Here is a 24,227-nt window from a genome sequence, read left to right as displayed (position 1 = left end):
GGAGCATAGAAGAACATTATGTGATTCATTACTTAACAATACATTAAAAACAAGTCTCAAAGTATATGTAATTCATTACTACTGTATTATGATAAAAAGAAGAGTCGGTCCGACATATTCTAATTATTGATTCTCTCCTCTCATTTTCATAACCAAAATCATTTCTTACACCATTCGTGTCCGGACAAGATCTGATATGGAAATTCAGAAAAGTATGTGGAATATTTGACTTATTATTACGACTACGTGTTAAACCCAGCTTAAAAATTTCCACACTATAAATACCCCTCACACTTCTCCCCTCTCTATTTACTTCCCTTCTTCCCAACCCTCTTCTCTCTCCCCCTCAAGTTTTCCAGTTCCAGATTTCATTTCATTCATGGAGATTGACAATGGGGTTGTTGCCATGGTCGACATTCTCTCCGAGGATTTCGACCCCACCGCCGTCGTCGCCGAGCCTCTCCCTCCCGTCGTCACCGGCGACTCCAACGGCGATCTGATCGGAAAGGTCGCCGAGGATCTCAAGGGCCGGAAGAGAGAGATCGTCCTCGGCCGGAACGTGCACACCACGTGCCTCGAAGTCACCGAGCCCGACGCCAACGACGAGTTCACCGGCGATAAGGACGCCTACATGGCCGGCGTCCTCGCTCGCTACCGCAAGACTCTGATTGAGAGGACCAAGCACCATCTAGGTATTAAAACGTCGTCGTGTTTGGAATTTGTGTGATTTTTTTGGGTTCAAAATTGAATTGAATCTTGAAATTTTGGGGGTGAAATGCAGGGTATCCTTATAATCTGGACTTTGACTATGGAGCTCTGAGTCAGCTGCAGCATTTCTCCATCAACAATCTCGGTGATCCGTTTATTGAGAGCAACTATGGAGTCCATTCGAGACAGTTTGAGGTCGGTGTTCTTGATTGGTTTGCTCGGTTGTGGGAGATTGAGAAGAATGAGTACTGGGGTTACATCACCAATTGCGGTACCGAAGGAAATCTTCATGGAGTTTTAGTAGGGTAAGTCTACGATTCTATTTTTTTTTTTTTTTGGTGTGATTTAGAATAGATGAAGGATTGAGCTAGTTATGGCTAAACGAAGGAGCTGGATGTGTGGTTGATTCATTTCTTGCAGGAGAGAAGTGCTTCCGGATGGGATTCTGTATGCTTCGAGGGATACGCATTATTCGATATTTAAAGCGGCAAGAATGTATAGAATGGAATGCGTAAAGGTTGACACTCTGATGTCTGGTGAGATTGATTGCGCCAATTTTAGAGCTAAGCTTCTTGCTAACAAGGACAAACCAGCTATCATTAATGTTAACATAGGTAAGTGTAAGAGTTGAGGCAAACACATATGCATTCACTCATTATGCACGCGCAGCATCCTGGTTTGTTTTTTTTGGTTGGTTGGTTCAGTGAGTTGAGTTGCTTGCTTTGCAATTTGCAGGAACAACTGTTAAAGGAGCTGTGGACGATCTGGATCTTGTCATAAAAACCCTTGAAGAATGTGGATTCAATCATGATCGGTTCTACATTCACTGCGATGGAGCCTTATTTGGACTCATGATGCCTTTTGTCAAACTTGTATGTCATCTAATTTCAACTCTCCTTATGCATAGGAATCTTATTACACCCATTTTAAACCTTTTGGTTCCATAATAGGGGATTTGGTCCTCATGTTTTTCTTATAGGATTTTCTTTGCCAATTGAACATGAATTATTTAATATTTAAGTGTTGTTAACAGTCTACCTAAACATGCCATGGTTATCGGATTGCCGTACTATATTTGACCATAATAATTCATTGTTGTCATTTAGATGATAATGTTTCCTTCATAGTGATCTAAATGAATGATAATGTATCTTTGATTCGATATTAATGAGTCTAGACAATGCATGAATAAGTGGATCCTGAAGTGAATAAATGTGGAAACTTTACTCCGACTCTGTTAGCCAAGAATGAGATTGGAGCTGGCCTAGATTTTTAGCTAGTGAGTGGTAGGTGACAGATCAGCATGGAGCAGTGAAAAAAAAGAAGAAAAAATCTTGAGGATGCTATACAGAGCATTTATTCTGAATAACAGGAACATCTTAAGAGTTTTTTTCTGTTGCTTTCTCACTATAATATGCGCATTTTTCTTTTCTGCGTTGCTTTATTCTGTTGCTCACTATGTTTGGTTGTGAGCAGGCACCAAAAGTTTCTTTCAAGAAGCCCATTGGAAGTGTGAGCGTTTCTGGTCACAAGTTTGTAGGATGTCCGATGCCTTGTGGTGTTCAGATAACAAGGCTGGAGCACATTAATGTCCTTTCAAATAATGTAGAATACCTTGCTTCAAGGGATGCGACAATCATGGGAAGCAGGAATGGCCATGCTCCTATTTTCCTATGGTACACCCTCAACAGAAAAGGTTACAAAGGGTTCCAAAAAGAAGTTCAGAAGTGTCTTCGAAATGCTCACTACTTGAAGGACCGTCTTCGTGATGCTGGGATCAGTGCCATGCTGAATGAGCTAAGTAGCACAGTTGTATTTGAGCGGCCTCAAGATGAGGAGTTTGTTCGTAGGTGGCAGTTGGCTTGCCAAGGAAACATTGCACATGTTGTGGTGATGCCAAGTGTGAACATTGATAAATTGGATGATTTCTTAAACGAACTAGTTGAAAAACGCTCAACTTGGTACAAGGATGAGAAAGTTCAGCCTCCTTGTATTGCAGCTGATGTAGGGACTCAGAATTGTCTTTGCGGGAAGCACAAGTGATTCATTTATTTTAGCACTGTGCTGTTGTTGTATTGTAGTACTTTGTTCTATTTAACTCCTTCATTTTGTAGTTCTTAGTATTGTTTCAGAAGGTGTTTCTCCCTTTGTTCTTATGATTCCTCCCTTGTCTTCTGATTCCTGCTCTCTTAGAATCTGTCAAGAATCTTGCTGTACCAGGGGAGTGCTTTATAGTGGTTCAACTATTACTTGTTGCGCATAATGCAAGATTTTGATTCAGTCACACAATTGTGCCCTTAATTTGATAGTAGATTCTTTATAAATCTCCTTGCCAGATGCTTTTAAAATAGTTTGAGCATCACCCCAATTGCAAGCTGCACCAGCTTGAAGGTGGCATGGATTGATAATTTATTGCTCTTTTATCTGTTTTGGAAATCATGGAATCTGATTACGGCGGAAATTGCTCATCTCAGAATTATGTTTTTTGTTTTGCTTTCATAAGCTTGAATATATATTGGATCCACAACGCTGATGGATTATGGTGATGATATTATTACCTAAAAGTAATGATTCTATGTTCTTTTTTCTTCCCACCGGGAAAACTAAAAGAAAGGAAGCATGGGCTGTAATCCAACCCCTTTACTTTTGTTCTTATGCAGTTTCACACAACACCAACTGAGAAAGCTGACGAGATTAGAGAAAGCAGTTGATCTTAGGCTACTTCAGTAGAGTGGATCTTTCTAATCAACACCGGCCTCGAGATTTTTTAGCTGCTTTTGATCAGTCTTCCTCCTCTAAGTAAACCACACACTATTTTGTATATATGCTATATTCTAGGGCAGCACTCTTCAATTACATTTGGGAGGTCATCTATAAGGGCACAAAGAATAGAGTAGTATTGGAGAAGTTCGGAAAGCTCTGGTGGTATTTGTATCCACATCCTCACGATAGCATTTGTGTGTCTTGTGTTGTTATTCCCTGACATTTATGGATATCAATAGGAGTTTCTTTCGGTGCATGTATGTGATCCATAACTCATCAATACATTTACTTCTTGATCCGACTCCTCTGAAGTTCATAGTCCGTAAAGTTGCCATATGATATGTGTAGGCATGCAATGATGGCAGTTTGTTCTTAACCTTGCATATGATCAACCAACAATGATGGCAGTACTTTGACTTGAATCCTCAAGCCTTCTCTAAGATGTGAAATCTAAGATTTCTCATAGTTCAAACTTTCAGGATGAGCCTTCCTCTAATCTCCAGATATCTCCCTAATTTGTTTAGACATTTCAAATGGAGCTGTACTCAATCAGATGGAAGGGATGCAAGTCGGTCTGAGGCTACCTTATGCTGAGGCCTGAGGACATATGATCATGATGGGGATACAGAAGTGAAATATTTTCTGTTGAAGTGAAATACGTATAATAAACCATTGCGTAAATACTGCTCTCTCTCTCTCTCTCTCTCTCTCTCAGATCGCCTTAAGACAATTCCGGATCGTTGGTCACGCAGTTGACAGTGGACGAAGCCGGAAAATCCATGGCCACCATCTCACCTCCGCGGCCATCTTCGGTCTGCCCAAAACCTTCCACTGGCGGCTCCAAATCTATGCCGGATCGGCTTTCGCGACATCGCCGAAGCTTAGCTCACTTCGGTTGTTGTGTGACGTGGACCACTGTCACTATCCCCGCCTCGATTGCGAACTCGATTCGGATTCCAGCCAGCTCCACGTCCGAGGCTCCCAGACGGATTCCGAATCGGAGACTCCCCGAATTGCAGTCCAAAGCCTTCGATTCCAACCTGCAGACGAATGCCGAGATTGGGAAGATCGGCGGAGTCGTTCTCGTTCAGGTCACAGGTTGAACTCCATGAAGAAGGCAAAGAAGCTCTGGTCCGAGCTACCTCGCCAGAGGCGAACTCGGGCCTTGATGCAAAGGAAGAAGTTAGGATTCCGATCTGCAACTGTGGAAGAAGGGAGAAGAAAGAAGACTGGGTGCCCCGAGCAGTTTCTAGGTGCCGAAATAATATATATATATATATATATATATTTTTTTTTTATAAGTAATGGGACAGAAGGAAAGAAAAAAAATTGAATGTCTATTGGGGAGCAATATGTGTCTATTAGAGGGCAATAGATGTTTTTAAATTGATATAATCTCTTCGTTTTTTCTTTAAGCAAAGTTTTAGTTGTCTAAATTTTAGGAGATTAGTTCATATTCTGGCAACCGAAAGTTCATCGAGGGATATAGACGTCTATTGAGGGGCAATACATGGCTGATAGACGTTTATTGGGGGGCAATAGACGTCTATTAGGAGGCAATAGATTATTGGGGGGCAATAAAAGTTTATTGAGGGGCAATAGATGTCTATTGGGGCAATAAATCCTTCTGGTGAGGTTTTCTGAAAAGTCCGATGGGCGGCGGCCGGTGACCGGAATTCGGCGAAAGTTGGCCGGATTCCTGCGGCCGGTAACCAGGCTCCGGCGAAGTCTCCTATGGTTTCTCTCTCTTCCATTCTCTCTCTCTCTCTCTCTCTAAGTAACAAAGGGGTGAGGGTAAAATGGTATTAAAAAAAATTAAAAAACAAAAAAAAATCTTAATGGGGTATTGGGGAAGACCTCTTTAGAGTGTTTTGTGTAAGAGGGAATTAAAAAAACTTAATGGGGTAAGTGAGAAAAGAATATCTAGAAATGGGGTAAATGGACAAAACCTCAAAGGAAAATAAGGGAGAAAGTGGTTCATTTCAAATACCAAATTAATCACTTTCCCCAATTCTTTTATTGCATTTATTACTAACAAAATATTATTTCATTGCATTGATTACAAACTTTTTATAAACTTTCCTGATAACTTTCCTAATGTTACCAAATATTGGAATTGAAAGTTCTTTTGAAATATCAATTCCTTTCCCATAGAAAAGACAGAAATTACTTTTCTTCCCGTGAATCAAACTAGGCTTAAGTTCACAAATTGTCATCATCAACTACTCAAACTTATTTGCTTTTGCTGACAAAAACACAAAAAGAGTGAAATCCACGCCCTCTATTTTATAATTCACACTTCATATTTTATTTTTTAATAATTTAAATTTTGTCTTATCCAACGCAAAAGTAAAGAATGTGTACGTAAAGGCATCGTTGATAATCTAATAGAAAACGTGTGGGTCCCAAAGACTTGGCTTCTAACTTTTGAAGCAGTTGGGCAGTTGAGCAAATTGTAGGTTTCAGATGGTGTTGAACAAGCACATTCCATTACGGATATCTATTCCTTTTAATTCTCTATGGGCGTGTGATGTCTTCCTAAGTTGCGAGCATGAAGACATCTTCTCCGACCACTTGTACTACAAATTGCAGTCTCGAGGAATTAGTATTTTCCAGGATGACCAAGGATCCTTGCAAAGAAGCACAACTCCTCTTGAGCTCTTTGGTGCAATCGAAGAATCGAGGTTTGCCGTTATTGTTCTCTCGCAAAATTATGCTTCTTCGCCCCGGCGCTTGAATGAACTTTTAAAAATTCTAGAGTGCATGAAAGATCGGAACAGGATTCTGCCGGTATTTCGTGATGTTAATCTCTTGGATGTCCAAAAACAAAAAGGTATTTTTGAGAGAGCATTCGACAAGCATGAAGAAAGGTTTCAGGATGACTTGGAAAAGGTTCAAGCCTGGAGAGATGCTTTAACCAAAGTGTGCAATTTCGCTGGATGGACTACCAATGATAGGTAAAGGTTGGAATAAATTATGAGTTGATGTGTTAGCTTGATATACATTGTTGGCGTATTCGCCGACAGCGTATGCTTTTGAGGGTTAAGCAGTTGTATTTACAGGCTTTTAGACCAACTGATGATATGAGCATTCATTGTTTCCTTTTCTTGATGGTAGGAATGAAGTACAGGTTATAGAAGAAATTACTGAAGCACTGTGGAACAAACTACATTCTAGAATCAGTCCAACGGAAAAACTGCAGCCGACATCCACACACAACTTGGTAAGAATTTACATCAGACTTGAATGAAGTAGAAATGTTTTTAACTGATCCAAATAATGTTATCACACTTAGTTACAAGTTACATATATCAAATGTTCTTCAAGATACAGTCCTCTGTTTGCAAATTGTAGGAGGGAATTAAAAGCAACATAGATGTATTTCTTAACTACAATTCGGCATTAATTTGCAGGTCGCATTCACTAGCGTTAATGTTAATGAGGACTACCGTGACCATAACCATCCAATACACATTACAGATATGACGGTACAAACTCAGAATTATAGTTAACCGACATTTTTATTGCATATTTTGTTTAATCATTGATCTCTTTACTTTAAACTATTGTAGCCTTCTTCAGTAGAGTGGAACTTTTTGATCACTAACCTTGGCCTAGAGATTTTGTCAGCTGCTTTTGATCAGGCTTCCTCGTCAAGTAAGCCACACTATGCACTATTTGGTATGCTGTTTTCTATTGCAGCCTTGTTCACTTGCATTTGGGAGCTCATTTACAAGGGCATAAAGAATAGAGTAGCATTGAAGAAGTTCGGAAAGCTCTGGTGGTTTTATTATCCACATCCCCACAATAGCATGCCTTTCGGTACTCTCCCTGAGATTTACGGATTAATTGGAAGCATCGCTCAGTGCATATGCTCTATAACTCAATACATTTACTTCTCTTGGCATGCTGATAGTCCCATAAAACTCTCACTTTTACCAGCAATCTTTCTTTTCTGTTTGGCTGGTTCAAGACTAAATAGGAATCAAAACCATTAGTCTGATCAACATTGTAAGTAGATGCCAAGACAAAGAGTACGTAATTGTGATTGAATGAACCTTGGTGATGGTTTTTTGGGAACAGCTGATGAGGTAGATACGGGCATATAATTATTTGTATCCATCTGTTGCGAATTTCAGTTTATGTTTGTAGCCTATATGAGTTTTACACTGCTAGTATCAAGTAACTATAGCAATTTACACCAGCCTAATGATGATAGCCTTATGATTATATACATGATTTGTTCTACTGTATTATGCTAGAAAATACGAATAGGTTTTGCCATATGGACTGATGTGATGATTTGGTTTTATGATCCAACCAATTGCAAAAGAACTCACAGTTGGATCATTGGAAAGTACTATTCAGGATTACAGTTCCTTTTCTTTCACATAACCATTTCATTAAGCAAGGGTTGGCTGGAGTGGAGGTCGTTCGCCATGGATATCAGTAAGATTATCTTCTGGTTTGTATTCACCTGAGATAAATTGCCCAATGTTTCCAAATTAGTCCAACTTCATACCTTTCCGGCATAAACCGTATATCTCAGAGAGGTCGTACTTCTTTGGGTTGGTAGTATGGAATGATTTCATTCATCTTTGTTATAAGAGTTATTATCCGTCTTCTCCCCCTGGCTTATATATGTGACATGGAAGAAACTTTTACCAAAGGAAGCTTCAGCTTTCTTTTGCAAAAATGAACTCCAGGAAATGTAAACCAGGAAGTGTGTATCACTAGAGTTACCTGGTTTCCATTATGTTTTGGAGGCTCTACTATTGGTCTATTGGCTTTGCTTTTTCTTGCAACTAGACTACTCCAAATATGCCTATATATATTCCATAATCTTTTGTTAAAGCATGCATATCTATATAGATGTCATTTGCATCTCATCAACAATTCTTGCAACAGTGGAGCAATTTGGCAGATGATTTGGTTGCTTTTAACTGATATGCAACCTTGATTTCTTATAGACAATGTCTAAGGGGCACTTAATTTTTAGTTGCCTTCTGCTCGTAGCTGTTAATTTCATTCTTTAATAATTAAGAAAGATAAAAGTTCTTGCTTTGTCTTTCTTGTATTTGCGGTTTTGCACACCAAGTGGATGAACCCTAGATTTCGAGTTTGGCAAGACCGATTCCAGGCACATATTTTATCTGTTACCAAATCCAACAAAGCTAACAGGCTTTAGCTAGGGATTCCGGTATTTCATTCAATTATTATTTCCCAATGAAATAGTTTCAGGACACAAAAACTATTGCTGATTGCTGATATGTGCAGAACTTCCACCAAACCATATAATATTGGCTTGGAAAATGACTTGGAAACCACATGGTCAAACTTCGTGGAGTATATATAGCACCAAAAAGAAAAAAAACTAGGTGCAGTAAACACAACTCCTCTTGAGCTCTTTTGTGCAGTCTAAGAACTGAGGTTTGCCGTTATTGTTCTCTTGCAAAACTATGCTTCTTCACCCCAGCGCTTGAATAAACTTTCAAAAATTCTTGAGTGCATGAAAGATAGGAACAGGATTCTGGCAATATTTCATGATGTTAATCTATTCCATGTCCAAAAACAAAGAGGGACTTTTGAGAAAGCATTTGACGAGCATGAAGAAAGGTTTCAGGATGATTTGGAAAAGGTTCAAGCCTGGAGAGATGCTTTGACCAATGTGTGCAATTTTGCTGGATGGACTTCCAATGATAGGTAAAGGTCGTAAATCATGAGTTGATGTGTTAGCTCGATATACATTGTTGGCGTATTCGCCAACAGTGTATGCTTTTGAGGGTTGAGCAGTTGTATTTACAGGCTTTTAGCTACAAAAGACCAACTGATGATCTGAGCATTCATTGTTTCCTTTTCTTGATGATAGGAATGAAGTACAGGTTATAGAAGAAATTACTGAAGCACTGTGGAACAAACTACATTCTAGACTCAGTCCAATGGAAAAACAGCATCCAACATCCACACACAACTTGGTAAGAATTTACTTTAGACTTGAATGAAATAAAACCGTTTTTAACTGATCCAAATAATGTTATCACACTTGGTTACAATTTACATATCAAATGTACTTCAAGGTACATTCCTCTGTTTGCAAATTGTAGAAGGGAATTAGAAGCAACATAGATGTATTTCTTAACTACAGTTTGACACATGCAGGTCGCATTCACTAGCATTAGTGTTGTCTACCGTGATCATAACCATCCAATACACATTACATATATGACGGTAAAAACTAAGAATTTAGTTAACCAACATTTTTATTGCATGTTTTGTTTAATAATTGATCTCTTTACTTTAAAATATTGTAGGCTACTTCAGTAGAGTGGAACTTTTTTTATCACTAACCTTGGCCCAGAGAGTCAGCTGCTTTTGATCAGGCTTCCTCCTCAAGTAATTAAGCCACACTATGCAGTATTTGGTATGCTGTTTTCTATTGCAGCCTTGTTCACTTGGATTTGGGAGATCATTTACAGGGCATAAAGAATAGAGTAGTATTGAACAAGTTCGGAAAAGCTCTGGTGGTATTATTATCCACATCCCCACAATAGCATGCCTTTTGGTACTCTCCCTGACATTTATGGATTAATTGGAGGCATCACTCAGTGCATATGCTCCACAGCTCAATACATTTACTTCTCTTGGCATGCTGATAGTCCCATAAAACTATCCCTTTTACCTGCCATCTTTCTTTTGTGTTTGGCTGGTTCAAGACTAATTAGCAATCAAAAACATCATTGATCAGAGTCATCAGGGTATTGAGTTTGTCAAGATTAATTCCAGGGCACTACCAAATCCAACAAGCTAAAAGGCTTTAGGGTTTATTCAATTATTGTTCCCCATTGAAATAGTTTCCGGGAAAACCTTACGCTGAATGCTGACAGATGAACTGACACCAAACCACATATGATATATTGGCTTGGAAAATGACTTTGGAAACTACATGGTAAAAACTTGGTGCAGTAGTAATTACTGGTAAATATTGGCTTTTGTACCTGGGTTTAATAGGGAACAGAAGCAATAAAAGGCATACTGTTACACTTAACTGATGATCATGTAAATATTTATAGTCCTGTAAATATTGACAATACTATCAATTCATAAATAGAATAAAAATAAAATAAAATAAAAAGAAATTTCTATAAACATTGAGGAAAGATTAAAGAAACACCACACTATATCATATATCTCTCACACGCATAGGGTGTGGGCCCTATTAGTTTGGATAAATAAAAGAGTAATTATGGTAGAGATGATTTTTTTTTTTTAAGATAAATACATTAAAGAGCATATTTACGTGGGATCATATACAAACACTGATCAAAATGTAAGATCTGATGGACAGAAGAGGGAAACTGACTGACCTAGATGAGCAAAATGGTAGTGATGATTCTGTTTTCCTTGAATGTAAGAAAAATTTGTCAATAATGACTGCTCTCATAAAAAAGAAACAAAAAAAGGTAAAAAGTATGGGCAAATTCTCTACCTCCAAGTGTATCAAGAGCTGTACTATTTAATCGTTTAGGATGTGGGTGCCCTAGAGGTGTTTGTATGTAACTCTTTGTAACCTTCATATCAAAAGGAGGGAGAGAGAGAGGTAAACAGAAAAAAAAAGAAAGTTTGTTGAGAGGAATCTCTAGCCAGTACGTTGTCTAAAAGTAACAATGCAATCGACCAAGTATCCTAGTCCCTTCTTGATTTTACTTTATTTCAGAGGTCTTTGAGTACACACGACGTCGACGCGTTTTGCAGTTGTTCTTGTGCTGTATAATACAACACACCGATTCATTCGTTAGTATCCTGCTCTTCGATCTCCATTCGTTAGTATCCTGCTGTATAATACAACACACCGATAATTCTAGATACTTGCTACAGTCGTGATGTAATTATAGATCATTTTTAGATTAATCTAGATCAATGTAGTTCTAGACTAAATCTAGGTAATTGTAGAATAATTTGGAATTTTACCAATGTGCGTTACTATTAACAGTTTGCATTATTTTGACTGTTTTGATCCTTGGTGAGTATGTAGTCATTCAGATTAGATCAACCTTAGGAATTAAGCTGCAAAATCATGCGTGTTGTTACAGATTTCAGAAACTTGAAAATTGCCTGTATTTATTGTTATTGACGGAGTGTTGGTAACAGGTATACTGAAACCACTTTCCAATGGCCTTCACGTCTACTCCTCCACGCACATACGATGTGTTTCTGAGTTTAAGGGGTATCGACACCCGTGAGGGTTTTACAGAGCCAGGGCCGGTCCTGAGACTCTAACAGCCTGAGGCGAAGAAATAAAATGTGGCCCTTCATGTGTGTGTGCGTGTGTATATATCGCCAAAATGCAGTACATGTTTTAGGGAAACGAGTATTGAGAGATAATCGTTGTGTATTCTCATTGATAATAGGGGCCTCTTTATATAGAGGATTACAATGCATAGAATCTCAATCATACAAGGAAAGTAATTCTACATTGATTAGGATTCTAGATCCTTCTAATTAAATCCTATTACCACTAGGTCAAGTAACCTAGAGTTTGGGCTAAACACAAATTAGGTTTTCCTTGAACACTCCCCCTTGTGTTGCCCAAACGCGGTGCTTTTCTCGTTGCCTCGTTAAAAACCTTGCCGAGTAACAAAAACCCAGTGGGACAAATATAACCTCGGTCGAAGGGGAAAAAGAGTACAACACACCCTTCACGTTTCGAGGTGAACATGTAGATATTTCCCCCTGATGTCTGCGCCTCCCCCTGATGACTACGATCATGGGAGTTCAGATAATTTCCGCAAGCCAATTCTTGCCACATGTTTCTCGAACGTGGATTTGGGCAATGACTTAGTAAACAAGTCTGCCTCACTGTCCTCAGATTGAATCTAGTTCACTTTGATCTCGAGGAGAGTCTGTTGTTGCTGATTATGCTTGGTGTTGTCGCTTTTGATGTAGCCTTGCCTCATTTGTTCAAAACAAGCAGCATTATCCTAAATGCTCGTAGGCTCATCTGTGGTAGACTTCAAACCACAATTGTTCGAACATGCGTAATTATGAATCCAATCCATATTCATTCACGAACCACTTCATGAAGAGTAATGATCTCTGCATTATTCGAAGATATAGCGACTAGGGTCTATTCTGTAGACCTCCAAGATGTCACGGTCTTTTCCCACAGTGAACACTTAACCAGATTGGGAATGACCTTTGTGTGGGTCAGAGAGATACCCAACATCAGCAAAACCTTCCAAAACACATGTCGTTTTGGGATGGGGATAGTGGACGAAAGCCAGGGTTGGCGGTGTACCTGGTGTGTGATGGGTCCGAATCCATCATCTCTTCGTAGGGATAGAACAAGCCCATATCACTCATACATCTCAAGTATCGAAAGATATCTTTTACACCAATCCAATGGCGTCGCGTTGGCGCAGAGCTATATCTAGCTAACAAGTTCACAACATATGAGATGTTCGGTCTTGTGCATTGGGATAAGTACAATAATGCGCCTATTGTACTAAGTAAGGCACTTCTGCCTCTAGCACATCTTCGTCATCATCTTTTCGACGAATAGGATCCTTTTCAGGATCAAGACTACGGACGATCATGGGGGTGCTTGAAGGCTTGACCTTGTCAAAATGCCTAAGCATCTATCGACACGATGCTCAAGTTCTAAACCGAGACATAATCGTGTTCTCCCAAAATCCTTCATCTCAAACTACGGATTTCAAGTGTTCAGCGGTTTCCCTTAACTCTTTAAAGGCTTCTAATGAAGATCATGTCCAACATGAACCGCGATAGAATCCGAAACATGTTATAGAAACACGTGGGCATATCCCTTCCCAATCAAGTAGTCACTTTAGTGAGCGTTTCAACCTTATTGTAAACGCGCTCTGTGGTCTAGAACCTCTTGACTTGGGTAAATGAAGTTCGCCATGAACCTTCATGTATATTCCGTATCTAGATCCCTATAGAGATACGTAGTAACCACATTTGTAAGCTGCATGTTCAGCTATTCGGAAACTACCAAACTGACAGAGGGTAGTGGAGTGCAATGACATCCATTACGAGAGAATATATCTCATCGTAGTCGATTCCAGGGCGTTTTGTGAGAAGCCTTGCGCCATAAAGCGAGATTGCCATCTCTTTTTCTCATCACGCTTTCTAACGAAGACCCATTAGTCAACAGGTTTTATGTTAGGAGGTGTTGACATCTCTAGCTTGAAAACCTTCCTCTTCGTTAGAGAATCCATCTTAACCTGGATCGCATCTTTCCATTTAGGCCAAAACTCTCTACGTTGGCATTCATTCATCAACGGAGCGTGGTTCGATATCATCTGACTCAACAAACTTATGCGCAACGAAATACGCAACTACATCATCAATTATGATGGAGTTTCTATCCCACGTCTCATGTACACTAGTGTAAGTTTCATAGAGCTCTATATTCTCAGGAATAGGTTTTGACGTTGAGGCATCCCCCAACGATAACCATAACCCAGAAGATACTCATGAGACGGATTTTGAGTGTCGATGATAAAATGATTGGAGTGTGCCAAAGTATCCTTCGAACCCACGGGCCTCCCACGCATCCTAGCTGGGGCCATGGCCTGTAACGCCAGAGTGCCACTCTCTTTGGCATTGGCGCCATGCCTACCTCCGTGTAGGGTGGCGCTACGTCCTCTTGTAGGGACGTCCTTCCTTGCAGGCATGTTTGCAGCATATTTGTGTGATCTCGTCACTTTAATAGGGATCAAGATGAGACATAGTGGGGACAGACCACGACAAATCCTGTCGTTCCTGTTGAACATCTGTGTTCTTATCTCCCCCTAACGACGGGAAGACTGTCTCATCAAAGTGACAACTCACAAATCTAGCGGTAAAGAGATCGCCTTGCAAGGGCATTAAGTGGCGGACGATTGTTGGAGTCTCAAATCCAACGTAGTTGCCCATTCGTCTGTAAGGACCCATCATAGAGCGCTGTGGCGGCGCAATTGGTACAAAAATGGCTCACTCAAATGTGCGTAAGTACAAAAGACGTGTACCCAGTCACTAGCTGTAACGCAGAGGTATATTGAGTGGCGGTAGGTCGTAGACGAATTAGCATAGCCGCATGCGATATCGCATCACCCCAAGCGGATGTAAGAAGATTGGTGCGCATTACCAATGTTCGGACGACCATCGTAGGCGTTTCCGCGAGACCAATTGGGTGTGTACATGGGAATGTGATGTCCAACATCAAGCCCATTGCAATATCCATCGAAAGACTTTCGATGCAAACTCTCTAGCATAGTCAAATCCAAGTGACTGAATAGGATGATCTGGGGAGTGAGCCCATTGTCATATGATATGTGCTAGGAGTGTAGCATAAGCAGCATTTATAGGTGGACAATGGCACAACACGTGACCGGCGTGTTTGCGTGTCAACCAACATCATAAAATATTTAAGCGTCCGCAAGTTGGTTGAATTAATCCACAAAATCCCTACGGATTCTTTGTAAGAACAGAATGAGTATTGTCATATCCTTTGCATAGGACGGTCTCAGTCCTAGTTTCTCTAAGGAACGGGCTTTGTAAAACGAGCGAGAGGCCTTAGAAGCAACCATTAAGTATTTTGGTTAGGCCTGAGCGTTCGAAACGCTATGTGAAGCAAGTTGGTGATTGCAACATCACCTGGGGCGCCATCACCATGATGGACGCTATCCATGGCGTGATGGATATGGACTACGCCAGCCCTAGGCTGATGGTGGACGGAGGTGGTGCCCTAGGCAACAGCGTCGGTCACACTTAGTCTAGGAATCAACTTTTGATTCATGCTTCATTTCGCTCGAAAGAAATGATGTCCATGTGAAGTCTTTTGTAGACGGATCATCATATCATGACTAGGATGATCTATCCTGTCGTGACAAAGCCAATATGTGTCTAAATCCAAGAGATCTTCTCTCATAACTTTATTGGATTAATAGCTCGAATAGTGACATAGAATCTACTAGAGAGACACATAAACTTCTCTAAGATGCGTCTGTGTTCGTAATCATTAGAGGTAATGCAAAGGAACTCATTTCCGTTCTCTACATGCATGTTCGCATGGAATTCGTTGGCTATTCATAGGTTACGATTTACCCTAAGAGCGTAGAGAGTTTCTGTGACAGCAGTAATCAAGGTGCCATTTGGCAAGTGGAACTTGGGCTATTCCATGTCCTTGAATTAATATTGATGGCCCAGCCATCGTAGTTACAAAGTAATATGCTCAGAATCAAAATTGAGTCATAATGAAAAGAACTCGAAATTTTATTCATAAGCCAACGGAGCACATCATTGTTTCTTTGATCAAAGAAAATCTAATCCAATAAAAAGTAATATGGCAATCGCCTACATCTCTTGGAAAATAAAGACTTAAACAGAATTGGCGATCTATTGATCCCAGCCAGATTTGTAGTCTTCAACCCTTCACTCTAGATCATCTTCTTGATCTTCTTGTTCCACATAGTGAGCTTCTCTTGCTTCACAACATGCTTTGTAGGCAGTGACAAGTTCTTCACGAGCTCTACAAATGTGTGCCCAATGATCAGACACTCCACATCGAGAACATACATCTCTTTGCTTGAACTCCATTGATTGAGGCACTTTGAAAGCGTCATTTAGATGGCTCTTAGTGTTGGTGGCGCCACCAACATGGCCAGAGGCGTTGCCTCCCTCTCTCTTTCCACGTTTACCTCTTCGGTTCCGTGTTCGCCTATTTTGGCGGTTACCTTCCCAAGTAGAGCGATTATATGGATTAGAATGTCCAAAAGTATACCTAAGATTAGGGTTTCGCTCTTGGCGCCCTCTCTTAGAGGTGCGACTATAATTGGATTCCGGAATATGTTCTGTTTCCACGGATCTCGAATTATAGTTCTTCACAAGGATATTATCATGCTTTTCAGCGACATTCATAGCTCCAATGAGCTCATGAAACCTTGTGATCCGTCTTGCATTTACATTGATTCGATAGTTCTTAGCAACCATCAATGCATAGATGGGGAAGGTAGAGAGAGTCTTCTCAATCAACATCGCATCTGTGATTTTTTTACCACAGAATTCCATTAAGAATTTAATGCGAAGTGCTTCCGAGTTATAGTCAAGAACTGTCTTGAAATCATAGAAGCGGAGGCTATGCCATCTCACTTCTAGGTCAGGAAGCAAGGAGTCATGGACGTTGCCAAATCTTTCTTCGAGTGAGACCCACAACCTTCAGGGGTCTTATTCATTCATATACTCGTACTGGAGCGAATCATCCATATGACGAGTCATTAGGATGATGGCTTTCGCCTTATTTGCCTCTAAGACTGCTCTATTTGCTTCCAAATCTTGAGCTTGCTCAACAGTTATCACGTCCTGGCTAGGCTCGAGAATCATATCCAAGATTCCATCGGCCTTGAGATGCTGGCGGATATCACGAACCCACCTGTGATATTCAGAGCCAGTTGTTCCCAATGGAGCAAAGTCCAATTTGTTCAGGCTACTCATCCTGAAAGAGAACAAGAAATTAGGGTTAGTTTCGGAGCGAAGTAGGCTACCACGAAAACATATGAAATTTCTAAGCGTAATCGCTTCCAAGAAATTAGGAATTTCCGAGCGTAGTCGCTTCCAAGAAATTCGATTCCAAGAGATATTGGATTAGATCGAAACAATGATGTAAGTGGTCGATCATAAATTCTCTACAAACTCTAAGTTTGGAGATCTCAACAAGCTCTAAGCTTGGAGTGAGCACGAACCCCCACAGTTCGGCTTAATTTGGTCTCCCCTATAATGAAGAAAGGGGGGTAGAAGAAGGGAGGTTGCAAGTCCCCGAGAAAAAGAAGAGAAATTGAAATAAAAACTCAAAAACGGGAACTTTTAGTAAACCATACCTCTTAGGATTGCGGATCGCATTCGATCCTCATTGTAGGATTGCAAACAAGCTTCAGTTCTAGGCGAATCAAACTTGTTGAAATTCGGAGCAGATTCGCTTCTAAACAGCTCCCACTCCGATTGGTGTACAGGTCACAAAATGTCTCCAATAGGGCTGAAATTTGGAAGTCAGAAAGAAGAGACCGAGGCGAACAACTTTGATGAAGGAAGAATTTTGATCTGAAAATCCGAAATAGAAGTTTCGGGGCTTGCAAACTGACTGATATGTACAGGAACGAGCATGCTGAACAGCTCCCACCTTGAATACTGTACAGGTCTCAAAACGTCTCCAATAGGGTTGAAATTTTGAGGTCAGATAGAGGAGATAGAGATGAACAACTTTGATGAAGAAAGTATTTTTATCAGAGGTCCCGAACAAGACGTTTCGGGGCGTGCAAGCAGGCTGATCTGCACAAGAACCAGCGAGCTGCTATGCTGCAGGGGCAGCAGGAGTGCCGCAATGCTGCATGGGCAGTAGGAAGGGCTGCAGGGGCAGCTTACGGCATGGCTAGCAAGGGCTAGGAGCTTGCGGCTGTTTTGGTGAGAAGAGTTTTGGTTTTTAGGGCTAGGGTTAGGGCTCGTGCTGATAACGTGTTTTAGGGAAACGAGTATTGAGAGATAATCGCTGTGTATTCTCATTGATAATAGGGGCCTCTTTATATAGAGGATTACAATGCATAGAATCTCAATCATACAAGGAAAGTAATTCTACATTGATTAGGATTCTAGATCCTTCTAATTAAATCCTATTACCACTAGGTCAAGTAACCTAGAGTTTGGGCTAAACACAAATTAGGTTTTCCTTGAACAGTACAAAATTTTGTGTAGAATTAATAAAAAAACAAAAATATATGAATGTTGATTCGTATATAAATTTCTGAAATACAAAAAGTAGTTAAAATAATTAATATATAGGCTAGGATTTTTGGTCAAAATCTTTATATGGAGAAGGAAATGAATTAGTTATTTATATGAAAAAGGAAAAGGAAATGAATTAATTGTCTGACTGTCTGTTTTCATATGAAAAAGGATAAGAAAAAAAAAATCAGTTTTCATAAGGAAAAGATTTTTATATGGAGAAAGAAATGAATTATTGATATGAAAAAGGAAAACACAATTATTAATTGTCTGTTTTTATATGGAAAAGGTCAAAAAAAAAAAAAAGTGAAAAGAGAATACGCCTACGAGGTTTGAACCTTGGTTGGTTTAGAAAGAGACACACAGCTTGCCGTTGGAGCAACAAATCAGTTTGTGTCCATGATAGCAAAGAAAATATATATACATAATTAAATTTCTCCGAGGTCCCCGGAAACCGGTGGCCTGAGACGGCTGCCTCAGGCAGCAGGCCTCAGGGCCGGCTCTGTACAGAGCGTTTATACCAGAAACTGCGGTGGCACAAATTTGATGTTTTCAAAGACGACGAAGAACCTCAAAAAGGAATACCTATCTCTGAGAAGCTCCTGACTGCAATAGAAGAATCAAAGACTGCCATCATTGTCATGTCGCCAAACTTCGCTTCATCCACCTGGTGCTTGGATGAACTGTTGAAGATTCTTGAATGCATGGAAGCTAGGAATACAGTTTTGCCGGTTTTTTATGATGTGGATCCCTCCCATGTCCGACATCAATTGGGGACTTTTGCAGAAGCCATGGTAAAGCATGAACAAAGAATTAAGGTAGACAAGGTGCAACTTTGGAGAGATGCTTTAACAAAACTGGCTAATTTCGTTGGGTGGACTTCAAAAGATTATGGCTCTGAGGCAGAGGTTATCGATGAAATAGTGGAACAAGTGCAGAATAAAGTACACCCTGCTATCACCTTGTTAGGTTCCACAGAGAAGTTGGTTGGGATGGATTCTGAACTAAAGAAATTTATTCGGCTCTTAGAACCGGAGGCTGATGATGTTTGCTTTTTAGGGATATGGGGTATGGTCGGGATCGGTAAGACGACTCTTGCTAGATTAGTGTATGAGAGAGTTTCCCATAATTTCCAAGTTAGCTGCTTTCTTGCAAATGTCAAAGAAGTTTCTGAGAAACAGAGTCTTGTTCATTTGCAAAACCAGCTTCTTTCCTAAATCTTGAAGGAAAACTTTGTAGAAGTATTTGATGTTAATACGGCAATCAGTATGGTTGAGCATAGTTTGCAGAATAATAAGGTTCTTCTTATTCTTGATGATGTGAATCAGAAGGAGCAACTAGAAACCTTGGCCGGAAAGGCAGACTGGTTTGGTAAAGGAAGCAGAATCATCATTACAACTGGAGATGAATATTTGCTGAGCCTGAAATGCGTAGATGCAGTATATAAGCTTCAGCTACGAATGGCTGATGAAGCACTTCGACTCTTTAGTCAGAATGCCTTTCACAGAGATGAACCTATAGAAGCTTATATCAAATTGTCCTACTGTTTCGTTGACCTTTGCATGGGCCATTCATTAGCTCTTAAAATTGTGGGATCCTTTTTATATAATAAAAGTCCTGGATATATGGGAGTGGACATTGGTTGAACTAAGAGTTTCTGCTTTTGAATTAGGCAGGTGCCTTTCTCTGCTCAAGTTGGGCTATGATGGACTAAACAGGACAGAGAAGAGAATATTTCTTGATGTTGCATGTTTCTTTAGGGGTGAACAAAAGAAGCGAGTGATTAAAATACTAGGTTCCAACTTTGTTGGTGCTCATGCGATGTTAAATGCTCTCGTGGAGAAATCTTTCTTAACAATTTCAAATAACAACTGTGTAGAGATGCATGACCTGATCCAAGACTTGGGATTGCATATTGTTCGTAAAGAGTGTCCTATGGAGCCTGGTCGACGCAGTCGGTTGTGGCATAAAAAAGCAGGGCCGTCCCGTGACAAAGTGAGGCCTAAGGCAAAAGTAAGAGAGGCTTTCCTTCAAAAAAAAAAAAAAACTAAAAGGTAACAATGTCGACAAAGACAAGAAGATAAATTTTCATTTGAAGATCACTCTTCTTGCCTTTTGGGATGCAAAAATGTTGATTAAGTTAGTGTAATTAAACTTTTTGAACAATTTTCTTTCAATAGATAACATGGCTAGTCCATTCAATCTTTCTTGTGACATGGTTGATCGTAAATATGATTTTATTAGTTTCAATTTTGAAAAGCTTCTTTCAGCAGAAGCAACTGTAACATGAATAGTTAATAGTATTCTATAAGCAATCATGGTATTTGAGAAACAATCACATCTTTGAACAAAGTGCAGAACTTCAATTGGTGTTTCTACTTTTCTATCTAAATCTTTGTTTAGCATTTCAGTTAATAATCTTAATTCTAAATGAAGCTCTGAACCATCTATATCAGAAACATTATCATGAGTAAGAAACTCTTCAAGTTTGAGACACTTTACTTTCAAATCAGTATCAACTAATGACTTTAATTGTTTCACATCACATAAAAAACCAAAAACACTTTCATATAATTGAAATTGTTCAAATCTACTGTGAAGGGAAGATATAGCTTGGTCTACTATATATAAAAAATACTCAGTCCTAAAAGTATCTTCAACAGATAATGTTGGTTCATCATTTGCATTCTCATCAAACTGTTTTTTTCTACAAGTCCTACGTTTTTCACGGAATATAGGTTCTATTTCCATTTCAAGTGCAATCTCTCTAGCTGAAATCATAGCAGATGTAAATCCATATTCTCTATACTTCATAAAAAAAGAAACCAAGCCTTCTAACAATTTAATAGCATCACCAATATCCATGTCTTTAGATTGTAGCTTTTTACTAACCAAGTCAACAGCATATAGCATATCATACCAAATAATCATGCCTAATAAAAATTCAAAGTTTGCAAAAGCATAGTCTGCTAACATTTCAGCTTCACATTTTAGTGCACCATCTAAATCATCTACATTTGCTAATTGTTGTAAAGCAGCTCTAATTTGTGGAGCTTGATATCTAATAGCCTTGACACTTTCTACTCGACTTTCCCACCGTGTTGTAGCCAATGCTTTGATAGTTAAATCACTTACATTATCTTCTAAAATTTTCCACCTCTTTGTTGAAGAAGAAAATAATACATATATTTTCTGTACAATTCCAAAAAAAGTTTTAGCTTTAGGACAAGAGTTAGCCATGTCAGAAAGCACAAGGTTCAGATTATGAGAGCCACATGGTGTGTAGAATGCTCTTGGATTAATTTCTAACAACCTTTTCTGGACACCTTGATGTTTTCCCTTCATGTTAGAACCATTATCATACCCCTGCCCTCTAGCATCATTAATATCAAGTTCTAGTTTGGGTATAACACTTATAAGTTCATCAAAAAGTCCTTTTCCAGTGGTGTCATCTACTCTTAAAAACTCTAAGAAATATTCTTCTAATTTTGCTGGGGTTTTTGATATATTCACACATCTCAAAATCAAAGTCATTTGTTCTCTTTTACTAATGTCAGGAGTACAATCAAGAATGATAGAAAAATACTTTGCCTCTTTTACTATTCTTAGGATTTCAGTTTTAATTTCAGAAGCTAAGAGATCTATCAATTCATTTTGTATTTTAGGTCCAAGATAATGACTATGAATTTCATCATCTTTTATACGCCGAAGATGTTCTTTCATTATTGGATCAAACTCTCCAATTGTCTCAATAAAACTCAGAAAAATTCCATTGTTGTCCTCACCTATCTTCTCATTTGTTCCCCTAAATGCCAAATTGTTTTTAGAAAGACCTTTAACAACAGCAATAATTCTTTTCAATACTTTTCTCCAATGAACTTTTTCTTTGTTAACTTGTTGTTGTAGAGCTCTATCAATCGTCTTATTTTTTAAGAGTCTCTCTTCTAACTCAAACCAACTACACATATTAGTGACATGTTGAATACTTCTTTCATGACCTTTAAGCCTATCACTAAGATTTTGCCAATCTCTAAATCCTTCATTAGCTAACTGACTTCTACTATTCTTTGCATTAAATAACTTGCAACAAAAACAGAATACTCTATCTAGATCTTTTGAATAGACTAGCCATTTTCTTTCACGAATTTCACCATTTGATGATTTGCAAGTATAGTGTTTTGAGGCAAAATGTCTAGACTTTTCATCTTTGGAAAAGTCTAAGTCCTTGTGCCTAACAGGACCTTTTGCTACTAATAAATTTCTTAAGTTTGCATCAATGTTTTTCCATTGGCTGGGATCAAAAATATTTGTGTTAACATCATTGAATTGTGGCACCCTTTCTACTAGATTTGGTTCAACACCCTCTGCCAGATTTTCTTCCACACTTGGTTCAACACTCTCTGCTAGATTTTCCACTACATTTGGTTCAACACTCTCTGCTAGATTTTCTACCACACTTGGTTCAACACTCTCTGCTACATTTACATTTTCAACTACATCTTCTTCTACAATTGGCACTGAATTCTCTACTGGACTTGCTACTGTCTCTTCTACTGATCCTGTAGCTTTTTCTTTGACAGTAACATACTTATCTAGTGCTCCTTTTTGAGATTGAATTAGCTTTTCTATCCTTCTCTTTTTCTTAAGTTTATCAAATCCACATTCAAACTTCCTAGTAGACATATTCAATACTAAAACAATTAAACAAATCAAACAGCTATTCAACTATTCAAGGCTTCCAATAAAAAAAAAAAAACGAACAGGCATTTCAGATTCCAACCAAAACAAGCAAATTCAAACCAAAAACAAAGAGAACAATTCAACCTTTCCAAAAAGATAGAGAACAAATAGAACCTGGTTTTATTAACCACAAACTTTGTAACTTGAGGCCTCGACAGCTTGTTGGAATTGTATCACCTTTCTGATTACAAAATTAGAACAGAGAATGGAATTAAGAAATTGAGGAAGAGAAATATTTCTTCTGTGCATCTATGAGGGTTTGTCAATGGTTTAAATAGACATAAAAGGAAGAAATATTACCGTTTGTCTTTGAAAGAAGAAGAGGGGAATCAGAAATTTCTGAATCAACAGCCAACGTTCCATCTTTGCCCAAATGGCCCAAATGGGTGAAACTGAGAACAAGGCTTTTGGTTAACTTTTTTTCTAATCCCAGAATGATGAAGAAAGAGGAAATTTTGGGGTGTTTAACCCAATAACACTTACCAATACAAAAGAAAAGGAGGAAATTTGGAGGCCTCATATAGTCACGGGTCTTTCTTCATCAGTCTCGATCATGCGTTGTCTTCAGTACTGCGTTCTGGGGTTCTGCGTTTTATTTATTTTGGGTTCTCTTTTTTTTTTTTTTTTTTTTTTTTTTAACTTATATATATATATAATGAGGATTTTGAGATGAGGCCTTCCCCAAACTGAGGCCCAAGGCCACTGCCTTGTCTGCCTTGGTCATGGGCCGGCCCTGTAAAAAAGATATCATGGAAGTATTAGCATACAATAAGCTGAGAAGTATTTCAGATCTATACACTAAAACTTGGATATTAGCATTGAACATTTTTGATTATGGAATTAACCCATCCTTGTTCTTGATTGTTAGGGAACAGAAGCAATTGAAGGCATACTCTTAAACTTGCCTGATGATCATCAATCAACAATGATAGAAGATCGCTTGAATCCTAAAGCCTTCTCCAAGATGAGCAATCTGAGGTTTCTCAAAATTCACAATTTGAGGATGAGCCTTCCTCTAATCTCCAAATATCTTCCTGATTCCTTGAGGCATTTCGAATGGAGTTCTTCTTTTCCAAGCATAGATGATCAAGATGGTGCTAGTGAGGATTGGGATGAGCAGAGGGAATAGCCTAATTTGCTTTGGAATGGATTAGTAAAGAAATGTCCCTTGAATGTTATATCTGTCGCCGTGTAGCAGTCATGTTGAACTGTTGAAAAGTTATTTGGATACCCGTGCACCA

General features: G+C 39.1%; 4 protein-coding genes across 5 annotated transcripts; 3 read left to right on the top strand and 1 right to left on the bottom strand.

The window, feature by feature from the left end:
* Nucleotides 1-297: 297 nt before the first annotated feature.
* LOC112172154 (serine decarboxylase) lies at nt 298-3,009 on the top strand. The gene is made up of 5 exons (XM_024309369.2): nt 298-692; nt 782-1,013; nt 1,129-1,322; nt 1,444-1,580; nt 2,185-3,009. The coding sequence occupies exons 1-5, from the start codon at nt 380-382 to the stop codon at nt 2,749-2,751; spliced, it is 1,443 nt and encodes a 480-aa protein (XP_024165137.1). The 5' UTR covers nt 298-379; the 3' UTR covers nt 2,752-3,009.
* Nucleotides 3,010-5,854: 2,845 nt separating this feature from the next.
* Nucleotides 5,855-10,217, top strand: LOC112170258 (TMV resistance protein N). 2 transcript variants are annotated; one of them, XM_024307478.2, is made up of 7 exons: nt 5,889-6,428; nt 6,589-6,694; nt 6,885-6,959; nt 7,044-9,174; nt 9,341-9,446; nt 9,631-9,699; nt 9,783-10,217. In XM_024307478.2, exons 1-4 carry the CDS (start codon nt 5,938-5,940, stop codon nt 7,467-7,469), a joined length of 1,098 nt encoding a protein of 365 aa, XP_024163246.1. In that variant the 5' UTR covers nt 5,889-5,937; the 3' UTR covers nt 7,470-9,174; nt 9,341-9,446; nt 9,631-9,699; nt 9,783-10,217. The 2 variants fall into 2 exon arrangements, with proteins under 2 accessions (XP_040363539.1, XP_024163246.1); XM_040507605.1 differs by lacking the exons at nt 6,589-6,694; nt 6,885-6,959; nt 7,044-9,174 and having other exon boundaries at nt 5,855-6,428.
* A 1,393-nt stretch (nt 10,218-11,610) lies between these two features.
* LOC121049687 (toll/interleukin-1 receptor-like protein) lies at nt 11,611-19,488 on the top strand. The gene is made up of 2 exons (XM_040507610.1): nt 11,611-11,717; nt 18,752-19,488. Exons 1-2 carry the CDS (start codon nt 11,641-11,643, stop codon nt 19,461-19,463), a joined length of 789 nt encoding a protein of 262 aa, XP_040363544.1. The 5' UTR covers nt 11,611-11,640; the 3' UTR covers nt 19,464-19,488.
* A 1,165-nt stretch (nt 19,489-20,653) lies between these two features.
* On the bottom strand, nt 20,654-23,504 carry LOC112171293 (zinc finger MYM-type protein 1-like). The gene is made up of 4 exons (XM_040508526.1): nt 23,470-23,504; nt 23,287-23,378; nt 20,885-23,167; nt 20,654-20,693 (listed from the first exon to the last, which is right to left on the bottom strand). The coding sequence occupies exons 3-4, from the start codon at nt 22,927-22,929 to the stop codon at nt 20,654-20,656; spliced, it is 2,085 nt and encodes a 694-aa protein (XP_040364460.1). The 5' UTR covers nt 22,930-23,167; nt 23,287-23,378; nt 23,470-23,504.
* Between the last annotated feature and the right edge of the window lie 723 nt (nt 23,505-24,227).

This window comes from Rosa chinensis, chromosome 6, assembly GCF_002994745.2.
Source record: "Rosa chinensis cultivar Old Blush chromosome 6, RchiOBHm-V2, whole genome shotgun sequence".
NCBI lineage: Eukaryota > Viridiplantae > Streptophyta > Magnoliopsida > Rosales > Rosaceae > Rosa > Rosa chinensis.
This window is presented reverse-complemented; position numbering and strand designations above follow the sequence as displayed.